Source organism: Pseudophryne corroboree, chromosome 5, assembly GCF_028390025.1.
Source record: "Pseudophryne corroboree isolate aPseCor3 chromosome 5, aPseCor3.hap2, whole genome shotgun sequence".
NCBI lineage: Eukaryota > Metazoa > Chordata > Amphibia > Anura > Myobatrachidae > Pseudophryne > Pseudophryne corroboree.
In genome coordinates, this window is record NC_086448.1 from 480984117 (window position 1) to 481011638 (window position 27522).

Genomic DNA, 27522 nt, shown 5'->3' on the forward strand with positions numbered 1-27522 from the left:
ATGAACATAGGCCAGGGCCTCAGCCGTTCCTTGCCACTCCGTGTGGTAAATGGCATATTGGCAAGTTTACGCTTCTCCTCCGACAATTTTATTTTAGGTTTTGGAGTCCTTTTTTTACTGATATTTGGTGTTTTGGATTTGACATGCTCTGTACTATGACATTGGGCATCGGCCTTGGCAGACGACGTTGCTGGCATTTCATCGTCTCGGCCATGACTAGTGGCAGCAGCTTCAGCACGAGGTGGAAGTGGATCTTGATCTTTCCCTAATTTTGGAACCTCAACATTTTTGTTCTCCATATTTTAATAGGCACAACTAAAAGGCACCTCAGGTAAACAATGGAGATGGATGGATACTAGTATACAATTATGGATGGACTGCCGAGTGCCGACACAGAGGTAGCTACAGCCGTGGACTATTGTACTGTACTGTGTCTGCTGCTAATATAGACTGGATGATAATGAGATGTAGTATGTATGTATAAAGAAGAAAGAAAAAAAAAACCACGGGTAGGTGGTTTACAATTATGGATGGACTGCCGAGAGCCGACACAGAGGTAGCTACAGCCGTGGACTACTGTACTGTGTCTGCTGCTAATATAGACTGGTTGATAAAGAGATGTAGTATGTATGTATAAAGAAGAAAGAAAAAAAAACCACGGGTAGGTGGTATACAATTATGGATGGACTGCCGAGTGCCGACACAGAGGTAGCTACAGCCGTGGACTACTGTACTGTGTCTGCTGCTAATATAGACTGGTTGATAAAGAGATGTAGTATGTATGTATAAAGAAGAAAGAAAAAAAAACCACGGGTAGGTGGTATACAATTATGGATGGACTGCCGAGTGCCGACACAGAGGTAGCTACAGCCGTGGACTACCGTACTGTACTGTGTCTGCTGCTAATATAGACTGGTTGATAAAGAGATGTAGTATGTATGTATAAAGAAGAAAGAAAAAAAAACCACGGGTAGGTGGTATACAATTATGGATGGACTGCCGAGTGCCGACACAGAGGTAGCTACAGCCGTGGACTACTGTACTGTGTCTGCTGCTAATATAGACTGGTTGATAAAGAGATGTAGTATGTATGTATAAAGAAGAAAGAAAAAAAAACCACGGGTAGGTGGTATACAATTATGGACGGACTGCCGAGTGCCGACACAGAGGTAGCTACAGCCGTGGACTACCATACTGTACTGTGTCTGCTGCTAATATAGACTGGTTGATAAAGAGATGTAGTATGTATGTATAAAGAAGAAAGAAAAAAAACCACGGGTAGGTGGTATACAATTATGGATGGACTGCCGAGTGCCGACACAGAGGTAGCTACAGCCGTGGACTACTGTACTGTGTCTGCTGCTAATATAGACTGGTTGATAAAGAGATGTAGTATGTATGTATAAAGAAGAAAGAAAAAAAAACCACAGGTAGGTGGTATACAATTATGGATGGACTGCCGAGTGCCGACACAGAGGTAGCTACAGCCGTGAACTACCGTACTGTGTCTGCTGCGACTGGATGATAAATAATGATATAAAAAATATATATATATCACTACTGCAGCCGGACAGGTATATATTATATAATGACGGACCTGCTGGACACTGTCTGTCAGCAGAATGAGTTTTTTATAGAATAATAAAAAAACACCACACAAGTCACACGACGAGTGTTTAACTTTTTCAGGCAATCACAATATAGTATACTACTAACTATACTGGTGGTCAGTGTGGTCAGGTCACTGGTCAGTCACACTGGCAGTGGCACTCCTGCAGCAAAAGTGTGCACTGTTTAATTTTAATAATATGTACTCCTGGCTCCTGCTATAACCTATAACTGGCACTGCTCCCCAGTCTCCCCCACAATTATAAGCTGTGTGAGCACAGTCAGATATATACATAGATGATGCAGCACACTGGGCTGAGCAGTGCACACAGATATGGTATGTGACTGAGTCACTGTGTATCGTTTTTTTCAGGCAGAGAACGGATTATATTAAATTAAACTGCACTGTCTGGTGGTCACTGTGGTCAGTCACTACTAAACTCTGCACTCTCTACAGTACTCCTAAGCTCCAGTAAATCAAGTGTCTCTGTCTCAAATCAATCTCACTCTCTCTCTTCTAATCTAAATGGAGAGGACGCCAGCCACGTCCTCTCCCTATCAATCTCAATGCACGTGTGAAAATGGCGGCGACGCGCGGCTCCTTATATAGAATCCGAGTCTCGCGAGAATCCGACAGCGTCATGATGACGTTCGGGCGCGCTCGGGTTAACCGAGCAAGGTGGGAAGATCCCAGTCGCTCGGACCCGTGAAAAAAAACATGAAGTTCGGGCGGGTTCGGATTCCGAGGAACCGAACCCGCTCATCTCTAATAAATTTGCCATCTAAAAGGCTTTGGAGTGTCTTATCGAATTGGGTACACCTCTAATTATGGGCGTCATCTATCACTGTATGTTCATTAGAATAGGTTGTCTTACAAAATACATTCTTACATTTACATACATGAGCTAGCTATGAATGGAGGGGATATGTGCTGTGTGTTTTTACTAGTATTTAATCGATTTGTGAATTGATTAATAATACAGTACATTGTCTCCCAATATTTACTGAATAGATTATGCATTTTTGAGATTCAGGGCACCCTTAGTGCATACTGTAGAATGTTAATCACTTGCCTGCCACTCCTGTATTTGATGTGACCGCAGCTAGGAGTCTGTCACCTGGCTTTTTCACATCATATATGGCTGGCAAGTCCTGAGGTGTGCCCTCCTGTGTATGGAGGAAATTGTTTCTGCACAAGTGCAGAACGGATAACCTATTGCTGCAGCTGCCCCCCTGGAAGAAGTGTCACATTCCATGACTGCCAACATCACTTCTGAACTCTCACCTCAGAATGCTTCCTGAGCAGCATTCTAAGGTGCATGCGCCAAAACTAAAAGTTCTGTTACCACCAGGGGGTGCAGACGGGGTGGGGGTTGACAGTTTTCATTGGATCTTATGTCACTAGGGGATTATTTGTGATAGGGGGTGGGAAGTAAAGCTACAATAGGGGTTTGGATGGTGGTGTGCAAAACACACACTAGGTATATAGGTATATATATATATATATATATATATATATATATATTGATTATCCGTGTGGCGGATAAGGGAGGGGGCATCGTCTTACAGGACCATGCAGATTACAAGGACAAAATTATGCGCCAATTGGGAGATGAAAAGGTGTACAAAATGTTAGATCATGATCCTACCATGAAATTCAAAAGTGATCCAAAACAGGTTCTATTAGAAGTGGTGAATGTCAATCTTATTAATGTAGAAATGTTTACTTTACTATTACCTGAATTCTCAAAGACACCACTACTGTACACCTTACCCAAGGTGCATAAGGGTGTAAATTCCCCACGGGGCAGCCAATAGTATCCGCTAGAGACTCTTTATTACAGCCTACTGCAATTTTTTAGGATTCGATTTTTCAACTGATTGTACAGCAACTAAAAAACTTTTTATTCGATACAACAATGTTGCTTAATAAATTGGACAGTATAACACAGATTCCTAGTGATGCTTGGCTGGTCACATTGGATGTGACCAGCTTGTATACCGTAATTCCCCATCTTGATGGTATAGCAGCTGTTAGTGATTTCTTTGATGCTGAGAGTGGATTTACAGCTGACCAGAGGAAGGAAATTTGTAAATTACTTAGATTAATTTTGATGATGAATTATTTTTTATTTGATAATACATTTTATTTACAGGTTAGCGGGTGTGCAATGGGTTCATCCGTAGCACCAGCACTCGCTAACCTGTATATGTTCAAAATTGAGGAACAGATTTTTTTTCAGTAATTCAGTAATAACATCAAAAATTTTGTTCTATACCCGACGACCTGCTAATGTTTTGGACAGGTGGGCGTGATGAACTAGTTGGATTTATAGAGGTTCATAATTCCTCTGGGTCGGCAGTGAAATTCACTCTTAGTATGAATCAAACTTCTTTACCATTTCTGGATGTATCCATTTCTTTATATAATGGCACTTTGAGTACCATGGTATTCACCAAAACGATGGATAGAAATACGCTACTTCATTACAACAGTTGCCATCCAAGGAGTCTAAAATTAGGACTTCTATATTCGCAAATGTTGCGAATTTGGAGGATTAATAGCAGTAAGGAGGCTGCTATTCCACAAGTTTACCAGTTGATTGAAAAATTTGTTTATCGCGGATATCATCATGACAACCTTTGTGCTACTAAAGAGAAAATCTTGAAATTAGACAGAAATGATCTTCTGAAAAAATCAAATCGGAAGAATAATGATAAGAAGATGCCATGGGTCATCAACTATAATGTGCATTCCACTGACATCAATAAGATATCAAAGAATCTGTGGAAGTTAATTAAGACAGAGAAGGAACTTCCTTTAACTGAAACCAATTTAATGCCATGCTATACGAGATCAAGAAACTTAAAGGATATATTGGTAAAAAATGATCTCTATTTCTCGACCTGAAACGATAGCTCTCTTCTCAAGATCAGTAAGAGGTTGTATACATTGTCCATGCACCACCTGCAAGTATCTAATTAGTGGAGACACATTTTGTTATCCACATAGTGGAAAGAAATACAGCATTAGAGATCATCTAACCTGTAACAGTACCTTTGTGGTGTATCAAATAGTGTGCCCATGCGGGTTATCCTACATCGGAAATACCCAGTTAAATATCAAGGAACGGATGGAAGTTCACCGTTCATCAATCAAATTGGCTTTGGAACGTGGTGACAGCAATCAACCCGTGGCAAAACAATTTCTGGAGGTTGCCATAGTCTTGCAAGCCTGAGGTATCACATGATAGACCACGTACCTGCTTCAAAGAGGGGTGGTGATAGGGGCGCCTTGTTAATTAAGAAGGAAATAGAATGGATTATCCATCTGGGAGTAATTGCACCAAGAGGACTAAATGACAAACTGACATTGGGATCCTTATTATAGTTCATGTTTTAAATTTGTTGCCAATTTTCGGGCATGGACATAGTGGTTAATGCATGACAGCATTAGCACAGACGAGGGACTGCATGTTGGATTTTTATCCAACTTTATTGTATTATATTTTTAAATATAATCATTAATTAGAAATTCTTTTATAGTTATATCTCTATTTACTAACAAGGGTAACATTATTATATTTCCCTTGATAGGTCCTCATGTTTATAATACTTAAATTAAGCTTTCTAATCAGTGCTGAGCTGTGCAGCTTAACCATGCTGTCTATGGCCATTGTTTAATGTCAGACAAGGTGTTGGTTTTAGCTTGTTTACTTTTTTTTTACTGTACATCACATTGTTGGAGTCTCCAGTCTCCATGGAGAGGAGTGGGGCGAACATGTATCACGCATGTGCGTGATGACGTCATTGCATAATGCTGCCGGGGGAACACCAGGGTTTGACAGAGCATACATGGTGTGGAATGATGTCACCTTACAGCGCCGCGGCGGTGGGGAGACCAGTGCTGGACGGCATCTGGAAGGTGCGTGATGACGTCACCAGGGCGCACCGTCGCCAGGAGGACTCCCGCGCTGGGAGAACTCCCGCGCTGGGAGGCAGTCACTTGGTGAGGGGATGTTTAAAAGGTAAGACATGTCTATGTTATGTTTGAAGCCTGATGAAAATCTTAATAGATTGAAACATTGCAGATGTGGTGGTCGCTGTTTCTGTACTTCATCCTGAGCTCTGAGTGCCACACCTTGGGTTTTCCATATATATATATATATATATATATATTTATTTATTATTATTATTATTTTAAATAAAATATTGAAAAATATCTATAAAGATACATTTTAAAATTGGGTAAAATTGTCAGCTAAGTGGTTAATAAGCAAATCAGCAAACATCAACAAATGTCTAATGTCTGTAGTCTATTAAGGAGTCTACAGCCCTTCTAGCACTTATTAATCTCCATCCAGTACTCAGTCATCCCCATTTCTAAGGAAGAGTGACCGTGTTTGCTGTGTGATACACACATCTATATTTTAAATATTAGGGATGTTGTTTGTGGCCTTGCCTTTACTATTCTTATATTCATTATTATTTATGTTGTGTTCTGTGCTCACTGGCTAAAAAGCAGGATTGCTGATTTATTTTTTATTTATTTACCCCATGACTCACAATCTGCCGGAGTCCAATAGATTTTTATATTTTTGCTTTTCCATTGTACACCCACACCTTACCAATACCACTCACAAACAATGTGTTAAGCTATTGAAGCAATAATATCCAGATTGTCTCTACTGGTGTATTTTATTTACAGCACACTGGCTTGAGGAAAATAAACACAATTTTCTGCATTTCACACCAGTGCCATTTGCTTTTGAAATATTTAATCAATACCTTGTCAAATTATTTGAAATAAAAAATAAAATAAAATAAGTATTGAAAGGCTTAAAAAAAAGGCCACAACTTATTCTGGATTTAGCAGAAGTCATATATCCACCCCCTCTAACTACTTATTTTATTAGTAAGCTACAATATCATGTTTTTGTGTTGCCTGTCAGTTACCTTATAGAAAATGACTTACATGAAAAAGAGGAAATTACCCGTCTCCACAAAAAAGGGACACACTTTCCAAATTGGTGATTTTGTAGATAGAACTCAAACACATGAAATTGTGGACTAGCTGGCACAGTTGGCAGTTCAGATGGTGATGAAACTTGTGAATTTCTGCCATCCTTTTCATCAAATTGTGACAGAGAGCTGTCTTTATTTAGTCACACTTTAGCTTATACTGGGGACAAAATGCCAGGTTCTAGTAGTCGTGGAAACAAAAGGAATCTGAAAATGCAATTATGTGTCAGTGGCTATTCACAGCACTTGGAGGATGAACCTGATCAAACAGCAGGACTGAAATGTGATATTCATTCCCAGTGATATGATGAGGCAATCAAATTACTTTAATCCTGTGATCAAAGGGGGTCAGATGAGGATGACGAATTTCCTTCAAGTGATCAACCTATCTCTGACAGAGGCAAAAAAGGGCAAGTGTGCTAATACATCCTCATCCAATTTATTTAGGATTAAAACAAATGTAATGGGTGGCAAAAATTTGTCAGCTGTGAGCAATGCAAAGCAATCTGTATTTGCAGAAACTAGGGGCCTAGCCTCACAAAATGAAATTTACATTAGATTATCTTCCCTTAGAAACTGGTTACACAGTTGTATCATGCATAAAGATAAACACACAAGTGTCATAAAACTGTCTCCTGCATCTGAGAGGCACAACACTCACAATTTACAGCCAAATAAAACATACAGTGGATGAGAGTGTATATTATCGTAGGCTCAGAGAAAACAGTAGCAAAATAGCAAATTGTGCCATGACTACCCCCTACAACTATACAAAGAAACTGCAGCATAAATAAATAAAAATGCTAACCTTACAGGGGTGGTGGGATGTAGGTGCCGGTAATGTGACCACCGGTCACATAACTACATGCCTGTAAAAAGCCAGGCTCCATTCTAAAGTGAAAACTGTCAATTTGGATTTCTTTAATATACTGTAGCTAATGTGGCAAACATCAAGTATATACTATGTGCACAAAGGATGATTAGAGGTCACCAAGGAATAAAGCTCTGTACATTGTGCCTGTTTCAGAGATATACATAAACCTGATAGTTTATGTACAGTACATCTCTGATGGTGAATGATCTGTGCATGTACAGAAGCCGCTCTGTGCTTGTGCAGATCTTGTTCATGATTGGCATCCTGCAACTGTGCGAGGGCACAGCAGGGTTGCAGATGGGCAGTGTTTCAGAAAACAGGCGCATGCCACAACCATTTTGTGGGCATGATGAGGCCAGTGGCTACATGCTTGGATGCAGCTTCACTGGCTTCCGCTGTGTGATTATCCCAGCCTCCCTGAGTAACTTAAGGGTTACTCATACCATTTTACCACCAAAATGCTGGGTCTGACCCATGTTTTTGAAGTAGTGTCATAGCAAGGTCAGACCTCATTTACACCGCAGGCTGGCTGGACCCGGCATATTGGCGGTTAATTCCTTTCATACTGCAAACATGTGCAGTCTGTCTGTTCTGCCAATGTTTGGATATGACATCATTTCTAAGCACCAGGGATCCGGCTCTCTGTATACTTTTAGCGTGACCCTTGTCACACTGTTCACACCACATCATTACTAGGGTTGGATTGCCAGGTTACACGACCCAGTTAATTTTTATCTGACCCTTTCCTACCAATCCTCAACTCGGGTTGCCTTGGCAATAATCTAGGTTCAAAGATTGGTGGAAGCCTTCATAGCCCCTCTTTTAAGTCTTGGGCAGAGGCTGGGATTTTCAGACTGGGTCAGCTGATAAGTATGGATAGTGTGCATCAATTCTCTAATATCCAACGATCTTGAAATCTTCAGAGTTTGGAATTTTGGAAATGTCTCCAAGTACGTCACTTTGTAATGTATTCATTTAAACTGACAGAGTTAACTAGGAATCTGACTTCTTTTGAATGTCTTTGTGTAGATTCTCATCCGCCATCTCACACAATCTCACAAATATATGTACTGATTGTAGAAAATGCCTTCCCTTTGCCCACTTCATTTACATCAACCTGGGAAAAGGAATTACCAGGGTCATTTCAGACACTAGATTGGGAAATAATCTTTCGTAATACTCAGGCTAGCTCACTCAGCTTGGCCACTTTAGAAAATCTTTATACATTTTTTTACAGATGGTATAGAGTAGCTATTAGATTGAATAAGATGTTTACAAGTGTGTCCGACAAATGTTGGAGATGTAACTCTGCTCTGGGTTGTTTTCTGCATATATGGTGGGAATGTCCTTCATTGACTTCCTTCTGGTCTAATATACTTAAATGTACTGAAGTGATTCTAAATGACAATGTACCTAAGGATCCGGGATTTTGGTTACTGAATATTACTTCTACTTCTCCCAAAATCTATAAAAACTCCCTACTAAGACATCTTAACAATGCTGTGAAAGCACTAATACCTCTTTACTGGAGATTATCCAAGGCTCCCTCAATAGAAGATTGGTTTAAAAAGATTGATTATTGCATGGTGATGGGAGATTTTATTTCCTTTTCACCTGGAAATATCTTGAATTATACTGCAACCTGGTTAACTTGGTTGGAGTTTAAAGAATCTCCCCTATATTCATCATTTTTGCGATAGTCTTCCCCTGCCCTACTGGACATGCTATTCCCCAAGTCTAATCTCCTTTTACTTACTTAGAGCCTTGGATATTTTACCAGTAACCTACTTTGGACTATGGTTTAGACCCCCCCCCCCCCCCATTTCTTCTTTCTTCATTTCCATACTGTTTTCTACTACTTTCTTTATTACTCTATTTTAATAATTTTGATTTAGACAGTTTTTTATTGCAGTGTTTGCATTCTCCATATACCATAAGCCTTCTATGTGAATACTTCTTTTTGGGGATGTGATCACCTATATGATTGTATATTGCCTTGTACTGACTGTATTTGTTTAAGTAATGCTCTGTACATCTCACATTTCTTGTATTTTGTTCCTCTTTCTTGTGCGTAAGCATAAAATCTTGTTCTTGAAAATCAATAAATACTGTAACAGTTTGAATAAAAAAGATTGGTGATAAATAAGTATCAGATAACTAATGTTCACTCAGACAAACTGATGCTGCTTCCGTGGATACAGCAGCGGATGCATCTATTTACACGTGTGTATATTATTGCACAGTCACTGCATACAAAATCTCTGCAACAACAGACATCTCTGAATCAGACCCATTGTCCTCACAGGAGTAAAAGTAGTATTGTTTCTGTTTGACAGACCTATTGAAAGACCAAATAAACAGCCAATTAAAAAAATGAACGAAAATAATAGTTGTTCAGGTAGTTCTGTTGTTGTGGCTGCTGATGAAGATATATAGTACAGTATATTTCTTAGTCATCAGAATCTTGCTAATATGGAGGTACTCAGTTTATTTAATGTATATATATGTCCTTACATTCAGTATGAGTAAGCCGCACAGAGACCAGCCCACCCCCAACATAGTTGCAAACAGATGAGTGTATTCACATAAAAGCAGCCAAAGTCATAGGATTAAAAGATAGTAGCATATACAAGCATGATACTTATCAAAACCATGGTGACACAGGTATCTCTATTTCTGGCCTAGCATCAGCTCAATGACCATTTCAGTGAACAAAACTACCTTTCTTAAGAGCATGTAAAGATACTGAAAGTTAATGCCTTAGTAAGGATGATATGCGCCAATTAGCCTGAATGAACCATGCTCACCTGTGGAAAGAAATCATCACAACCCTACCTCCACTCCAGTCCCACAGGCCATAGGAGACTGGAAGTCCCCACAAAGGAGCACAGAACTGGTTCCCATGGCTACGAGCTTCCAGTCCTCCAGTCACCAGGATAACCGGAAAACAACAGTGGAATTGCAGGAAGTAAACAAAGAAAGAGCCAGTAAGCACTACAATACTTCCGTAATGTCACTTCTGGAAAAATGGTACCCATAGAAACACACTAAACATAAACAAGAAAAGCTTTTAACAATATGGCAGCACAAATATGAGACAAAGACCACAACTGCCAAATGAGAAAGTATATTTGATATGTGATGTTTAAAGGGCTGATTGATTTTATTTTTTGTTGCTATCAGTAGGATTTATGGCATGATATATGTTTTATAAGGTGGTTTATATTATATGTATATCTTATTTTTTCTTTCTCTTTTTTCCTTTTTTGTTATGTTTTTTCTTCTTTTTTGTGTTTGACATTCCTTTTTATCATGGGTGCACTGTGTTGTAGGATGACATTGGTACCTGTTAGACCTTAATTGTATATCTCCTCTGACTGGCCATACATTTTTTCTACATTGTATTACCTTTGAGTGTTTTAATAACATTTTTTCTCATTTAGTAGTTGTGGGCATTGTTTCATATATTGGGCAGCCACTGGTAGTTGAAGGGTACCCAATAATATTTCCATATGCCAAATGGAGGATGAAAAACTCATAATCATCCTTTATTTGTATAGAGCCATAAATGACAGAGTGTCTGAGATGATCATACTGGTAATCATACAGTAGTGTAGGAAAATAAATGCATGGATGCAATTAACAGAAAAAATACATGGCATGCAGAAAGCATTCAGCATAAGACTCAATAGAGGACATAAAAGCTGGCCAAATAGTGGAAAGACATGAGATTTTACATACAGTAGAAATAATGGTTGAACGCTAGTTCTGAAGGGACCATGCAGAATTAGCAAGATTCACTAAGAATGGAGGATTTCAGTACAGTAATAAATCCAACAAATTTAGGTACACTCTTTTCAATTGTGCTGACACACACTGTATATACCAGAATGTAAAATTACACCAGAATTGATAGCATGATCAACTGTCAAGCACCTTAAATATTCCATGATTATGAATGTCTAAATATTTTTTTTACTGTAGTTTAAAATGATGAAAGACAGCATCTTTTTATTGTAACTTGCAAAAATATTGTACCTCATAAACTGCTTAGTGCATTATTATAGCTATTTTTGTCTCAAAATGTACATATATAATTTGCTGATAAACACTTCCCTTTCTGAATCATGGTTTAGAGCTTTTATTGAAATTTGAATGTGGCAAATCACTTGGTCCTTTATATTGTTGTTACAGTATGTGTGTAATATTTGAGGACACTATTTGTAAGGGGTAAATTTACTAAAGGTAAAGATTGGTAATTTGGTAATTTTTCCATCACATGTGCAAACTGCCCCTTTACTATAGGAAAAACCAACGGAAAGATGACCGAATGACTGACTTTAGATCACTTTAGAACATCGGAGCAAATATAGTTTATTTTACACAGACAATTATACAAATTACAAGCCAACACAATGGAATTGCTGTCTGTCAGACTATTTAATAATATAACATCACAAAATAACAAATACAATTTAAATGGCATGGCTGGTGAATATAGAAAAAAATTACATACAATCACAATTAGTTACAAGACATGTCAATCATATTTATGGCTTCTGTGATATGTACCTGTACAATCATAAATAAACTCTCATCATAAGTCCAGGTAAGAATGGTGTTATTAGGTGAGATATACTTACTCCAAAGCAATAAGGTCTTTAGTTAAATTGTAATGACTTATTGTTGTTATCCAGTCCAGCAAGAAGCAAACAATGCTAAAGAGCTTTCAATCACATGTAATAACACCTTAATGCATATATCCAATTCAGCAAAATAGTAATGGTGTCAATAATATATAGGCATTAGTACATAGATTAGTAGCCTTATGAGTTGCAAATGCCACATATAGTTAATGCATACTCAACCGATTGCAGGCAATAGAAGTATCAGGTAGATGCAGTGCCGTAACTAGACATTTTAGCGCTGTGTGCAAGAAACATCATTGGCACCTCCCCCCCACCATATTCAAAATAGGGCCAGTGTGCGCATATCAAAAATATAGGGTATGGCTTTATGGGGAAGGGGCATGTCCACAAAATAATACCAAATCATATTACAATGCAGAGTAGTCTCCATTATTCAAATTACACTGCACAGTAGTGCACTTACACACATTACACCAGGTAGAGTCCCCTTTTACACAGTAAGGCAAGTAGAGTCACAAAAGTGAGAGAGAGGAGCAGAGCGCACCACTACATACAAAACAGTGGGCAGTGCTGTAGGTAATGGCGATGGGAGTCTAACTAGAATAATGGCCCATCCATAAAAAAAATTAATTACAAGACCAACTTGTACTTTTAGGAACTTATAAATCCTAAATAAAGACACAGCAGTCAGAGCCATCTCCTCCACCCCAATTCCTCCCCCACCCTCAATCTGCCTACCCAGCTACCTGTTCAGTGATTGTGGGGTGGCTGGAGAATGCAGTGACCTGGCTCTTTGTTGTCAGAGATGCAACAGACCTCTCCCCACCGGGGATTGGACACCACGATCTCTTGTCCCCAGCGGCTGCTGCAGGTCTCAGAGAGGAAGAGCCAGGGGTGGGGAGGAGAGGATCCTCCCTCTTGTCATGCTGAAAAACTTTTTTCATTATTTTGCCTGCAGGCCGCAGCCATCTGGCATAATTTAGTGAGTCAGAGTGACTCATTTTCAGTAATGTCAACAGCTCCAGGACCCAGTAGTTCTGCCTCTGGTGGTGTGCTCAGCAGAGAAGGAGGAGAGCGCACCACCACATACAGGACAGAACTGCAGCTAATGGCAGAAGGCCATACTGGCGGTGGTGAACGGCCATGCAGATGCTGCCATATGGTGTGCCAACAATGCACGTACGCTGTTGGCAAGGCACCGCTGGCACATCACTATTAATTATGGCTGTGGGTAGCTGTTTCACTGATAAAGCCAATATGGCCAGTTTGTTACCTCCTGGCTACTGAGGCTCTCTATAACGCAGCACCCAGGAGGGCAGGTAATATCCTATACATGTGAGGACCTGTCTAAATTTCAAATTTTCAGATATGCTGTCACAGGAAAAGCGCAGTTAAAAGTGGACTAATGCCGCTATATCCAGGACAAATAGGGATACTTTCTTTTGCGCTTCTCCACCTTCAAAGAATTTCAGCTGCTTCCTCAGAAGATATCACTAGCCTGCGCTTATAAATAAATCCACTTCTGCTCCTCACAGAGCTCCGTGCCAGGATGGTACATGGACCAAAGAAGAAATGACCTATTCAGACTGGGTGGTTTCTATTCAATGTCAGTGTCCTATTTTTGTATTTTTTTTCAGATGGACTACGGGTGCCAGCAGGCCTTTAATGTTCAGGTCTGTTGGCACTTGTGGTTCAGCAAGTACTACCATGCTTGGGCAGACTTGATGGAGCCTGTAGGCCTTCTGTAAAAAACAATATTTTAACACTTTCATTATTGTTAACCTCTGCATCTAACAGTTGATGTGGAGAAGAGTCCTGGGATTTTTTGCTCAGGGCTGGTCGTATTTGTGGAAGAGGTACTAAATTTTTTTGGAGGGTTAAGTTTACTAGAGTATCCAGCCCTGAGCTGACTAGTTTTGGGCTTGTTGCCATTATGGCAGTGGGACTTCATGCTAAGTCCCCCTCTGTTATAACGTCAGCCACCGACTAGTTAAATCTAGTGCTAGACACAGTTGTTTCCCCTTATTTTCCAATACCAGTCCAGTCTAAGAGGCCCAGGCTGGTTATCAATTTGGAGGTGGGGGAAAGGGGGCACATATTTTTACTCCTAATTTTAACCATTTTTTTTTTACATATTCAGTAAAAAAAAAAAAGCCTGCACAGATCATAGCAATCTATGCAGGGATTCCACTCTGCAGCAAATAGATAAGGGAATATATCAGATTGCTAATGATGTTGGGTTTTAACTGACATTCAAATCCAAGGCAAAGAAAATGCTATTTTTTTAGACTGTAATCTGATATTGATGCTTTCATTTTGAAGACAACCCAAAACCTATGGTTAGTATGTTTACCCTCAATCTGGACAAGATTGCTCTATTACCTCATACAAAGAATGTTCTGCTCTGCAAATCATAAACTGTATGTCAGTGTGATACACTTTTTGTCTTAAAATAAATATGTTATATTGACACCCAGTGTTCTTGTTTCTCTTGAAGATTGTTCCACTATACAAACAAACTGCATGCGGATTCCATTACTATGATAGAAGCTGCAGGGATGTTGATAACAACACTCTGTCAGCTTATAGCTTCTTGAGTACAGTACATTTACTGCAGGGGAGTTGGTTTGTGCTGCTACTGAATAACTGCTCCTTCTTTCTTTAAGCATTTTATAATATTTCTTGTTATTTAGTTGCTGGACTGTTGTCTATTATAAAATTCATAATCAATTTCTTTATTTATTTTGTACTTTCCTAGTAAATGTTTTAATTTCGATACTTGGTTGATTATATTAAATGAGGACAAGTTTATTTCTATGTTCCTTTACCAATAAATTCAGAACCTTCCAAAAATGACACTTTACTCCTTCATAATTTCATAAGTGGTCCTTTCATATTCAGCAGCATAAAAGTACATCTGCATCTTAAATATATAGCAGTGTCTGGATTTAGGGGCCACATTTTTATTTATTCAAGGGATATCCCCCCAAAACACCCATTTTCTGGGGGTACCTGCAAATAATAAATATCGCTGAATGTATATATATATATATATATATATATATATACATACATACATACATACATACAGGGGACCACAGCAGATATCAGAGATATCTAGATATCTAGTGCAATCTCCTATTTTCGCTAACAAAAAAATGCTCCTATATGTTTCTATGGGAGCTACTTTTTTGCCAAGTTTACCATGCTCCAAACTGTGATGCATTCCATAGCTTAGCTCGGTAGCTAATGCCATTAGAGCTATTGGGCTTATTTCTATGAGAGTTACCAGGAGCATAACAGCAGGATCCCTCTCCAGCACCCAACACTCATGCAATTGTGGTCAGCAGACTATAGTGCACATGGCTCCCAAAGCCAAAGGAGAAGTGTAAGTATAGGCAAATGCAGGGAGAGGGGGGGTTCTATTTGCCCTGAACCCCCACCCCCTCCTCTTGGTGAGCAGCTCAAATTATGACAATAGAAACAGTATATAATGTGATTACTTGAGCTGCCACCACAACATGCAGGGACAGATCAGAGCTGTTGCACATGCACAGTGATAGCAGCTTCTTCTACCAAGTTTGCTGTATGTGTGGATCTGAGCCCTCAATCAGTGCACTGGGCCAGAGAGTAACTTCCAGGAAATAGAGACAGGAGCCTTACCATGAAGTGGGAAAATGTTTGCCTATAATGTGCAGTTCTGTCTCCTACAGGTTCTTTTATGTATGTGTATTTAGATATTATTGGATGTTTAACCTTTTCCTGACCACTAATTTACATTAAATATGTTTGATACAGCTTATACTATGTAGACCACCTAGTGAATAAAAAGACCAGTGTGTGTATATATATATATATATATATATATATATATGTGTGTGTGTGTGTGTATGTGTCCAGAGTCGGTACTAGGTTCGTCAACCACTTCCACAGGCTCCTGCACTTGTTCCTATGTTTCAAAGAGCAGGAGATTGTGGAATGCATTTGGAAACCCTCCTCTAGAAATCCTGCATTTGCCCTTGGGAAGGACAGTTAACTCACTTCTTACCAGCTGCAGGGAAGGGCTCCTTTCAGAGCCCATGTCCTTGCAAGTTTATTTTTAATACATTCAGTTGAGCAATAATTTCTTATTGCTGTAAATAGCGGTGATAAAAAAATAAAGTTATTGGGTCTGACCAGATTATTATTAAATATGCCCCTTAGTGCCTTATTTCACTCTGGGTACACTTAACCAAAAGGGGAGACGTATTAAATATGCTGTATGTTAATATCTTTTCAGTATTTTCACAAATAATCTGAATCCTTACTCAAGGTTTTTTTAGTTTGTAATGTACACTCCTACACAACTATTTAGTATTGTAAAAATATAATTTTCTTTGTTGCAGTCTAAATTCACATCTTTCATTCATTGTGAATATCCTGACAGGGGATGTAGTTGGCCTCCCTATGTACAGATTGTCGGCAGTCATGCCTGACACCTACTTGAATGCCAATGCCAGAATCCTGATGTAAGTATGCCAGGGAGGGTTAAGGTTTGGCTGCAGGAGGAGGGTTAGAGTTAGGCTGCAGAGAGAGGGTTAGGCTGTGCAGTGGGGTTAGAGTAAGGCTGCAGGAAAGGAGGGTTAGAGATAGGCTGTGGCAAGGGAGGGTTAGGCTGCGGTAAGGGAGGGTTACCATTAGGGGAAGGGATAGGGAAGGGTTAGTTTAGGTGAGCACCTCTGTCAGAATTATGGCAGTAGGGATGTTGGGATCAGTATTCTGACTGCCAGCATTCCTCTACCCAACCCCCTTACAAACTGCATTAATAATGGATGAGTTGGATGTGATTTTGGTTGACAAGAGGAGACAGATGGCAGGCTTAAGAAATATTTAATTTTCTACTGTATGTATGGATACCCTGTAATTTAAGAACATTATGACTAAAGTACAATATTCTACCCACACAAAGACATGCAATTTACAGTTTATACATTTTGTAAAAGGATTAAAAAAAACATATGCTTCAAAGTACAAGCAAATATATATATTTTTTAGCTATGTAATGTGATTAATAATTCACGTTGACTAACACTAAACATTGTAAATATGAAAATGTACCAGTTTTTATAAAATTACTAGAACGACCTCTAAAATTTGACCTGACAGCATATGCTTGCTATTTTAACTGACAGCATTTTCTTGAACTAAATCACTTTTTTTTTGTACAAAGCATGTCTTTTTGCTCAATCAACATCATTTAATTTCCCTCATCAATTTCTGTTTTCTCATAACGTATGCAGATTACCACTTTCAAATTCACAAAGAATTAATCCTCGAGGACTTATTTTCATCTCTTCCTTTCTCTAATCAGAACTCTTGAAAAAGTGTGTTAGCATTTCTCTTCTAATATATTTGTGCAAAAAATCAGGTTGCTGTCAATTTTATCCAGGAGATATGGCTAATGTATATTTTTAAGCTTACTAGTGAAAGCACAAACAAATAAACTGGTTTGTAAAGTAAGCACTTTTTTATAGCTTAATAATTGCAAAAAGTTTAATACACATACCTTTCAAGTTGCAACCATCATGTAACTATTGCTCTGAATGTGCACTTATTACATACGGTAAGTGTCAATTCGGATTTGAAACGGGTTGGGTATGGGTGATCGGCATTTGGGATCCCGCCAGTAACCATACCGACACCGGGATCCTGAGGTTTATATTGCCGGCGGGGGGAAAGAGCACAACGAAGACCCCTGTGGGCTATGGCTCGCTGAACTCACCGCAGGTTCTTTTCCCACTCTATGGGTGTCATGGACACGCACGAGTGGGAATAGTTCCTGTTAGTTAGGGTTTCAATTGTTCAGGATTGCGGCATCAGTATAGTGATGGACGGTCTCCCGACTGCTAGTCATATAACTACATCCCGTGTGAAACATATTTTGCTCCTTTGGTCAGGGTGAGATAGTGGGGGGATAGGTATTTACACTCTGAATGTAGTGTGAATTTTTCTTTTCCCAAAATCTCATTTAAGACATTCTAAAATGTTTTCACTGTGAATTTCTGGATAAGCAGGTTCTAAAGGGCCTTTTTGGTAAAAATAGATGTTCTATGCCTTTGATATGACAAAGTGTGGGTGTCAAACCAACAAAGTGGTTCACAAGCTGCATACAGAAAATGTTTCTCTAATGCTATTCTTAAATACATATGTAGCATCTAAGTAATTTTGTTCTTAAAAGTAGAGATTTTTATACTGTATAAGAGCCTGGTTCACAGCTAACACCAGCTTACTATTGTGTTAGATGTACTTTGTGTTTTACAGTCAAATGAGAGTTGGAGAACTGAAGTTAGCATGACAAGCAACATCTAGAGGGTAAAAGCATTGTAGGCATTTATACTAATGGAAGAAATCTTTTAATTTGTAACAAAAATAGATATATATACGCAGTGCGTTCAAAAAACAGGTAATGTTCACTAGCATTCAGGAAAAAAATATTATTGCGCTTTTAGTAGTTTAGAGCAAATTTATAAAAGGACATAGAGCTCAACCAATGATACACACTTAGGGTCAAGGGTGCAGGTGCTGGGTCTCTTGCAATCTCCTAGAAGTATGACTTCCAAGTACATAAGTAAGCAGTGAAAATAAAAGAAACATCCATTTGTGTGTTAAAGGGTTAAGAAATAAAACAGGTGCAGCAAACATCAGAATTTTAAATCCCTAACTAACATTTATTTGACTTTACTGTTTAATATGCACGGAATGACTGGAGCTAAGCAGTAATAATGCCTTTGAGGTTTTTAATATATGGAATTCTATTTACTCGGCATATTTGCTGTTCATTCTTTAGTACCTCACACAGAAAATTCAACATAAGCATCTGCAGTGTAGTGATAAAGAAAAAGGTAATTTCTAATAAATTTGTTTAATCCTTAATACAGCAAGACACATAAATAATAGTACAAACATAATGGTACAAAACAGGATTGTACAAACATAATGTCCTTAATAATGCAGGCTTCTATGCACACTATCCATGTATATAAAGGCCACAGTCAGGGGCTCTTGAAGAGAGGAGGAGTGGCCTCCTCCAATCGGGACCCCTCCTCTCTGTTGGCAGCGCTGAGAGTCTAGAGGGCTCAGACTTTACTGTGCATGCGCAGTTCTCATGTAAAATGGTGCGGCGGCCATTTTCCCAGTGATTTATCTACTATGCATGTACAGAAGCCTGTGAAAATGGAGCTGCACGATTTTCAGTGATTTGACAGTGCTGCTGATGTAGGTGCCGGACTCTGGAGGTGTGATTATTCAAAAAAAATGGGTGCAGCATGTGTGGTGTGGGCCCCCCTTAACTTAGGGGCCCGTGTGCACAGCATAAACTGCACCCATTATAGATATGCCAGCGGCCACAGTGGTAAATACAGTTGTTGAGTGAGGAATACTCTAATATAGAAATAATAGCAGCTGGTGGATTATAAAGCTGTAGCTGGATACTATTAACAAAAAGCAATATTACTGTATAATACTTACACTAGTAAGAGAGTAAGTAAGAAAGTAAGGTAGTTTCTAGTAAGAAAGTAAGTAAGTTTAAGCTGGCGTCTGTCGAGTTGTACAGCGCTGGTGGAGCTGTGTCACTTCCCGGAGTTGTTGTAGTATAGTCCCATCTAGGTAATTTCAGCTAATCAGTGGCTGCATGAATTACCTTCACATTTGGGCTCTTGAGAGCAGATGCCAGCAGCAATGGATAAGAGTGACTATACTGGAGTGAGCAGTCTGGATAAAGGGAATAAAACTCTACTAAGTGGCTTTCTTTTTAAGCAAGTATTGCTCACAAGGATAATAATCCAGTGCCTCAGTTGGAATTTTACAGAAATATTGTGTGCCTCATTGTCAGAAATATTTATAAGACTGGGAATTTCTCTTTCCTATGGTTGGACATCTGCGTATATAACACTAATAGGTGCCAGAAATTGGTCCATAGTTACATGGAGATTGTGATATGGTCTTTTTATATTGATGAATTGATTTATGTGTAAAATGTATTGTGTAAAATGTATTCATGTGAATTGTATATGTGATGTTTTATTAAAAACCTTGATGAGGATTATCTCCTGCATTGGAGTATTAATTAATAATAAATAGATGTGGGTTTAAAGTTGGGACAGCAGCGCTTAAACTTGTAGGGTATTTTTCATATATATCCCTTCCTATTTTTCTTATGCATCATTTAGTAATAAAGTCCACAATTGCCTCTAGAAGTGAAAGCTGCAGCTGAACCAATTTTATAACCTTGGACTGATTTCCACAAGTAGACCAGTGCCCTAGTATTTGTTTGTTTGCTCTAATATTTAAACTGTAGCTTATTTTGTATTTTTTCGCAAAATAGTACCATAAATTCTGGAAAATAATTATATTCTTGAAAAAAACTAAATTTATTGGGTCTGATAGGGATTTGGATCTGCCTACAGAGCAAATGTGGTGTGTTCTTGAACTGCATATGTTCTGGAATCAGGTGCTTCAGTCACATCTCAACTTGCAAATGAAGAGACATAACAGCTGTAACTTGGCATTCTCACATGGGCAAAGTTTGGTTATGTATCTGCAGGCTATGCAGAGTTGGGTAGAATCGGAAAATACACCAAGAACATTAGTTGCATCAAGTACAGGCTTGTGCAAGTGTTCCCTGATGATATTGATGGGTTTTAAATCAGGTGTATGTAGTGGATGCATACAGGGCAACCCACTCAGCAAAGAGATGCAAAGCAGACAGGTGCCAGGCTGGAGAGGCACTCTCCCTGCTCTGCAACCTTGCTGTACTCAGTTGTTAAAGTCAGCTGAACCAATCACACTGTATGACTGGCAGTAGCGCCAGCAGTTTGAAGCGTCTTCCCACCCCCCTGTGAAAGCATCAGTGTTCAGGACCTGAAAATGGGGTGGAGCTACATAGAAATGAGGGGCAAAGGTACATGGGGCTGAGGGGGTGGAGCTACATGGGACCATGGCTGCTATACAGTATGTCAGAGGGAGAGGATGAGTTTCTAAAGATTTTCTTTGGAAAGCAGAGGCAAAGAGAGTGAATGAAAAGCTGTATGTGGGTGTGTAGTGGGAGTGACATTATGTGTATAAGTGGCACTACTACTGTGGGTATTATGTATAAGGGACACTACTACTGTGGGTATTATGTGTGCATACGGTGCTATTACTGTTGGCATTCTGTATAAGGGGCGCTACTATGCTGCTACTACTACTACTACTATGTGTAGTCTGGCTGAATAAGCCTTGGCTGAATCAGAATGGGATGAAAGTTGTCAAAGGATGAATGTTTCTAAGGATGTCGTCTGTGACTTATTCTCGATAATTTAATGAACAATATGCAAAGGACTATGAAGCATCTTCAAAATCTCATTGTTCTCTTAGCTAAAGGTAATGAATAGTGGAACTACACTTACCAGCAAGTTGTATTGCATCTGCTGATTATCACAACTGAATACCATGATTGTATAGCTATAGGTAATGAATAGTGGAACTAAACTTACCAGCAAGTTGTATTGCATCTGCTGATTATCACAACTGAATACCATTATTGCATAGCTATAGGTAATGAATAGTTGATTTATTGTTATAAGCAGATTTAAACTGGTTTTATTATAAGTTTTTGGGGGAATCTTTGATGGTCTCATACCCATGCACCATTTGTTTGTTTAAGTTTTATTACTTCAAATGGGTGGTGGGCTAGGGGTGGGTCTAATCAATCAATGTGCTTACAAACACATTTATTGGTCTTGATATTATGTGTAGTCAGGCTGAATAAGCCTTTGCTGATTCAGTCTGGGATTAAAGTTATCAAAGGATGAATGTTTCTAAGGATGATGTCTGTAACTTATTCTGGACTTAAACTGGATGAAAAATTAAATTAAACAAAAAACAAATGTGGAAATTCCTTCGAACGCCAACAATACTTGGACTGAATCCCAACTACAAATGTATGTTCACAACTAATATTCTCCAATCCTCACTGACTCAGGAAACTATACAATCACTTTCTGCAAAAAACACCTGTAATACAATTTTTACTTGGACCCTGGAAAAAACATTTTGCACTGAGAAGCATAGTTAATGAAGGAACACAAACACTGTGTAATTTTCCATCTTACATCAGCAAAACATTTGCCTTACTGTTAACCTGTAGACATTAACCACATTTTAAATACTTGCAAATTCTTCTTTATTTCTGTTATTCCACTGCTCTTTCATTCAGCCACCACTACTCCTCCTATTCACATTTTACTACCACTATTTACCCCATCCACACTATGGCCAGGCTGGCAACATCACTCATTAATTTTTGTCTTCCTAATCATTTATTCTGTCCCCTGGTACCACCTATATCCTTCTCACCCAGTCTCCTACAGCTCATCCTCTCTCCTCTTCTCTGTCTCCCATCCTCCTCTTTGCCTCCCTTCCCCACCTCTATTGTGTCCCCACTGCAATTTACTTGTGCCCCTTCACAGGCTCTTTATCCCACCACTCAACCCTGCTCACTTCCTCCCCTGCCAGTCACCTCACCTCTCCTCCAACACTGTCATACTGCACTCCCTTCATGCCTCACTTCCGCAGTCTCCCTTCCTAGCCAAGGACCCAGCACCATCATCACACCATCTATATCCCTTGCTTCCAAATTAATATTACCTCAATGCTACAGCAACCCTGATAATCTCATTCACATATCTCCCTCAAACTCTTACCCCCTATCCTGTGCCCTCTGGATGCCAGATATGTTTGCAATAAACTGGCCCCTATTCATGACCTTTTAATTTCCAACTCTCTGCATCTCCTGGCCATTACAGAAACCTTCATTACTCTCTATGACACCACTTCTTCTGCTAATCTCTCTGATGGGGGCCTCACATTCTCACACACACCCTGACCCAGGGGAAACCATGTTGGTGGTGTTGGGGTCCTTTTACCCTCTAGCTACACATACCAACTTATACCTCCAAAAACATCCCCTACATTCTCTACATTTGAGGTCCATGTGATATGGCTCTACCAACCTACTAATCTTCGAGTTGCTGTCATCTACCATCCACCTGGCACTTCCTCCATATTCTTCGACAACTTTGCTACCTGGCTACCTCACTTCCTCTCTTCTGACATTCCCTCCATTATCCTAGGGGGTTTCAACATCCCTATCAATAACTCCACAAAATCACCTGCCTCTAAGCTCCTTAAACTCACCTCTACACTTGGTCTCTCCCAGTGAACCAACTCACCCTTTCATGTGAACGGGAGCTCACTGGATCTGGTTTTCACTCACCGCTGTGATAATTCTGATTTCTCCAATTCCACTTTTCCCCTCTCTGACCACCACCTGCTCTCTTTCAACGTATCTATCTCCGCTTCCCAATCTTTACCTCCTAAGGCTACCATCACTAAGCGTAACATTGAGACTATTGACACCTCATCCTTATTCTCTCTGTTCGACTCACTTCTGTCTCCTATTCTCTCTCTCATGCCCTGAACAAGCCACATCCCTATACAAAGCATCTCTTACTTCTGCTCTTGACTTTCGCTCCTCCAACCACTATTCACCCTCGCAGATCAAAACCTCAACCCAGGCACACCAAATGCACCAGATATCTTCAAAATGCTCCAGTACTACCGAGCAACAGTGGAGGAAATCACCCTCTAAGGCAGACTTTTTCCATTTTAAATTTACAGTATCCTCTCATCCTTCAGTGCTGCCCTTTCCCTTGCTAAACAATCAGCCTTCAAACCCCTGGTGCTTCTTTGCAACTGTGAACTCCCTCCTCTGCCTACTACCACCTTCTCTCCCATCCTCATTGTCTGATCTTGACTTTGCCACTTATTTTACATTTAAGATAAACTCCATACATCAGGACATCATATCCCACCAGACCAGCAACCAGCCACCACCCATCCCTTGCCACCCCTCCCCTTCCATCTCACCAACTATGACATCTTTCTCCCATGTATCTGATGAGGAAGTCATGGCTCTCATCCATTTCTCCCCCCACTACCTCCCCACTCGACCATATCCTCTCCCACCTCCTCCGCTACCTCTCTTCTTCTGCCTGTTCCAATCTTGCCCACATTTTCAATCTCTCCCTCTCATCAGGCACTGTCCACTCTGCCTTCAAGCATGCTCTTGTCTCCCCTATTCTTAGAAAACCTACCCTCGATCCAAACATCCTCTCCAACTATCGACCCATCTCTCTCTTCCATTTTGCCTCCAAATTCCTTAAGCGTATTGTCTATAACTGCCTCTCTGCCTTTCTTTCCTCCCACTCACTGCTTGACCCATTCCAGTCTGGTTTCCGCTCTCTCCATGCCACTGAAACTGCCCTTACAAAATTCTGCAATGACCTCCATGCAGCCAAATCTAAGGGCCACTACTCTCTCCTTATTCTTCTTGACCTCTCTGCTGCTTTTGACAATGTGGATCACCCTCTACTTCTGCAAATCCTTCACGCTCTTGGTCTGCATGATACTGCCCTCTCCTGGCTGTCCTCCTACATCTCTGATTGATCCTTCTCTGCCACTGTTCATGATGCTAAATCCATCCCACTTCCACTAACTGTTGGTGTCCCCCAAGGTTCTATTCTTGGTACTCTCCTTTTCTCTCTCTACATATACTCTTTAGGTGAACTCAGTTCTTTTAACTTCCAATATCATCTCTATGCTGATGACACTCAAATCTGCCTTTCCTTCCCTGATCTCTTCCCGGATCTTCTCACTCATACCTCCAACTGTCTCTTCCTGGATGTCCCAGTGCTTTCTTAAACTCAACATGTCCAAGACTGAGCTGATCATCTTCCCACCCTCCTAAACAACCTCACCTCCCACAATCTCATTATCCATTGATGGCATGACTATCTCCTCTAGCCCCCAAGTACACTGTTTTGGCATAATCCTGGATCCCTCCCTCCCCTTCAAACCACACATTCAGCACCTCTCACAAACCTGTCATATATCAATATATTTTTCCAAAAAGCTATTCCCTAAGAATAGAGGCTGATCAGATAATGAAACACACCTTGATCATGTGTATTTAAGTGGTATTGTTGTAAGTAAGAGCACCTGAGGGTATACTTCTCACAACAAATATAACATGGTGGATTTGATGCCCAAGGACTCATGACTGTATTTGTTTACTATTTCATGTGTGGTTGATGTCCATATACAGTGAGACTTGCCATCTTTGTGAACTTTCATTAAGTGATGTTTTGGTCTTGTTTAGTATAAATGGAGAGAATCTTGGGAGAATATTTTATATTTGGTAAAGTGATGATGAAAAACCCTTATATATGTTACATAGTATAAAACACCATCACAGACTGTTCATGACTAACAGAAAAAGGAGTACTTGATCAAGAATATAGAGCATATTGTTGTTAGGTAATACTGAATGTCTAATCACTTGGCGGTGTATTATACCTTACACCTCGTAAAGTACTGCAGTTTAGGGGATGATGGAAGATCTCTGTATGTTTAATCTGTACATTTTCAGCTACAGTACAATTACAAAAATGGTAAATGACCTCTGGCATTCAAAGGTACAGAAATCATGGGCCAGATGTAATGACGCCCGAGTTTGTCAGCCATGCGTGAGGCCGGCTGAACTCTGACATTTTTAAAATGGACAATCACTGACAAGGCATGATTTTAAAAAAAAAGTCTGAGTTCATCCATCATCCCATATGGCCACCATGTCTTAATAACAGAGGAAATGATCTCAAAATGATCAGACAAGTAAAGAAATATCCAAAAAGATTTGACGACATAATGATACAAATATAATCAACACTGCTTAAGTGAGAACTAATAATATATTAAATTAAAACCATACAAGCTTCAAATGTGTAGAAATGCTACTTAATAAATGTTATTCATACCTTAAAAACATTTGCTAAACCATGCCCTCCACAAACAAAATAAATAAATAAATGAAATGGTTTAAAAAGCAACTACATATTAACATATATAGCAAAAATAAGTGAGCTGTAATTACTGTTTACTAAGGAACTTATTTACCATTCACTGTCAGGGTAATATCAAAGATACATCACCTCTGTTTCATTGTATAGAAAATAGACACAATAGAACACAAGAGGACTATGGGATAGAATTTTTATAGTTGCTAAAAATTAAACATGGAAGTTTTATCTACAGCAATCAGTCAGATTCAGGCTATCATTTTCTAGAATGCAATAAATAAATAAAAGCTATAATCAGATTGTCTGTTGTGAGCAACAACTCCACTTTTTAGAAAATGTAGTAAATAGTACTAAAGTACTAAATAGTTAATGGTCTTTTAGATGGTAGATGGATTTTACATGATTTTATAGAGACTATTTCTCTAGTAAAGTGCAGTTTGACCCGATGTGGTATATCACCAAGGAATGCTTACAATTGTATTGCTCAGATTTTTTTAATTTGTGGAACAAATATTATGAAACTATACTAGTTTTTGAGACATTCAAAAGGCAGTATAATGTGAAACAGTGTAGAAAAATGGGGAATTATCTGTGCTTCTGGCATCTATTTTCTCATTACTAGCACCTGGAGTATCTCTTGTGAAAGACATGTTAATTTACAAAAACATATAAAAAATGATATAGTATAAAAAAATTGTAGTACATACCTTGCCTACATATTGGTAATCCAAACCGGTATACTCTTCTAACAAAAAGAACTGATTCCACATCCATCCTCGTTTATGCCGATTTAGTAGTTTGCCATCATTTACAGAAAAATGTCGCAATATTTCTTGAGGTTGTTCATCAGAGGGTCTCTTAAAGTAGAGCTCAGTATGACAAGGGTTTGGTTTGCAAATCCAAAACAGAAGCATTAGTACTGGACAAGATACCATAGTTTCCGTTTTCCAACACAGTTGAAAAATATAATGAAAGTTAAATATATTTGAACTTTATTTTTGTAGCTTCTTATTAGTTGGGGTTATTCTCTAATATTGTCTTTATTATTTTTTCTCCCATGTTGTTAATCTGAAAAATAAAATATATTTAGAAATGTCAATTAATATGCATTGTAAAATAGTAAATATTATTGCAAAAAATGTTCACACTTTACTTGCGATGGGAGTCTATAATACTGTAGCAAAGACTCGTTAACTTATTTCTTTGTAAATCCTGGTTTTTGTTGTTGTCTTTTTGGGGGATGTGTTGCTAAACTAAATTTGCAAAAAATAAACACCGTAAGCTAAAATCAGTCAGACATATAAGGGTCTATTCAATTGATGTCAGATCTTCTCCGACAGAGAGGATCTAACACTGCACTATTAAATTTCGGATTGGCATTGTTGAAAACAGGCCAAAAACCTGTCGGAAATGCCCGCAAATTTGACAATATATG

The 27522-nt window shown here is 39.1% G+C and overlaps 1 protein-coding gene across 3 annotated transcripts in view; it reads right to left on the reverse strand.

Moving 5' to 3' along the window:
• Positions 1–27522, reverse strand: part of LOC134927886 (cadherin-10-like) — a 680078-nt gene that overhangs the window by 437350 nt on the left and 215206 nt on the right. For all 3 annotated transcript variants that reach the window (XM_063922965.1, XM_063922966.1, XM_063922967.1), the window contains one exon: positions 26795–27155. In XM_063922965.1, coding sequence (XP_063779035.1) covers positions 26795–27022 — 228 coding nt within the window. In that variant the 5' untranslated portion in view covers positions 27023–27155. The remainder of the gene's footprint in view (positions 1–26794; positions 27156–27522) is intronic.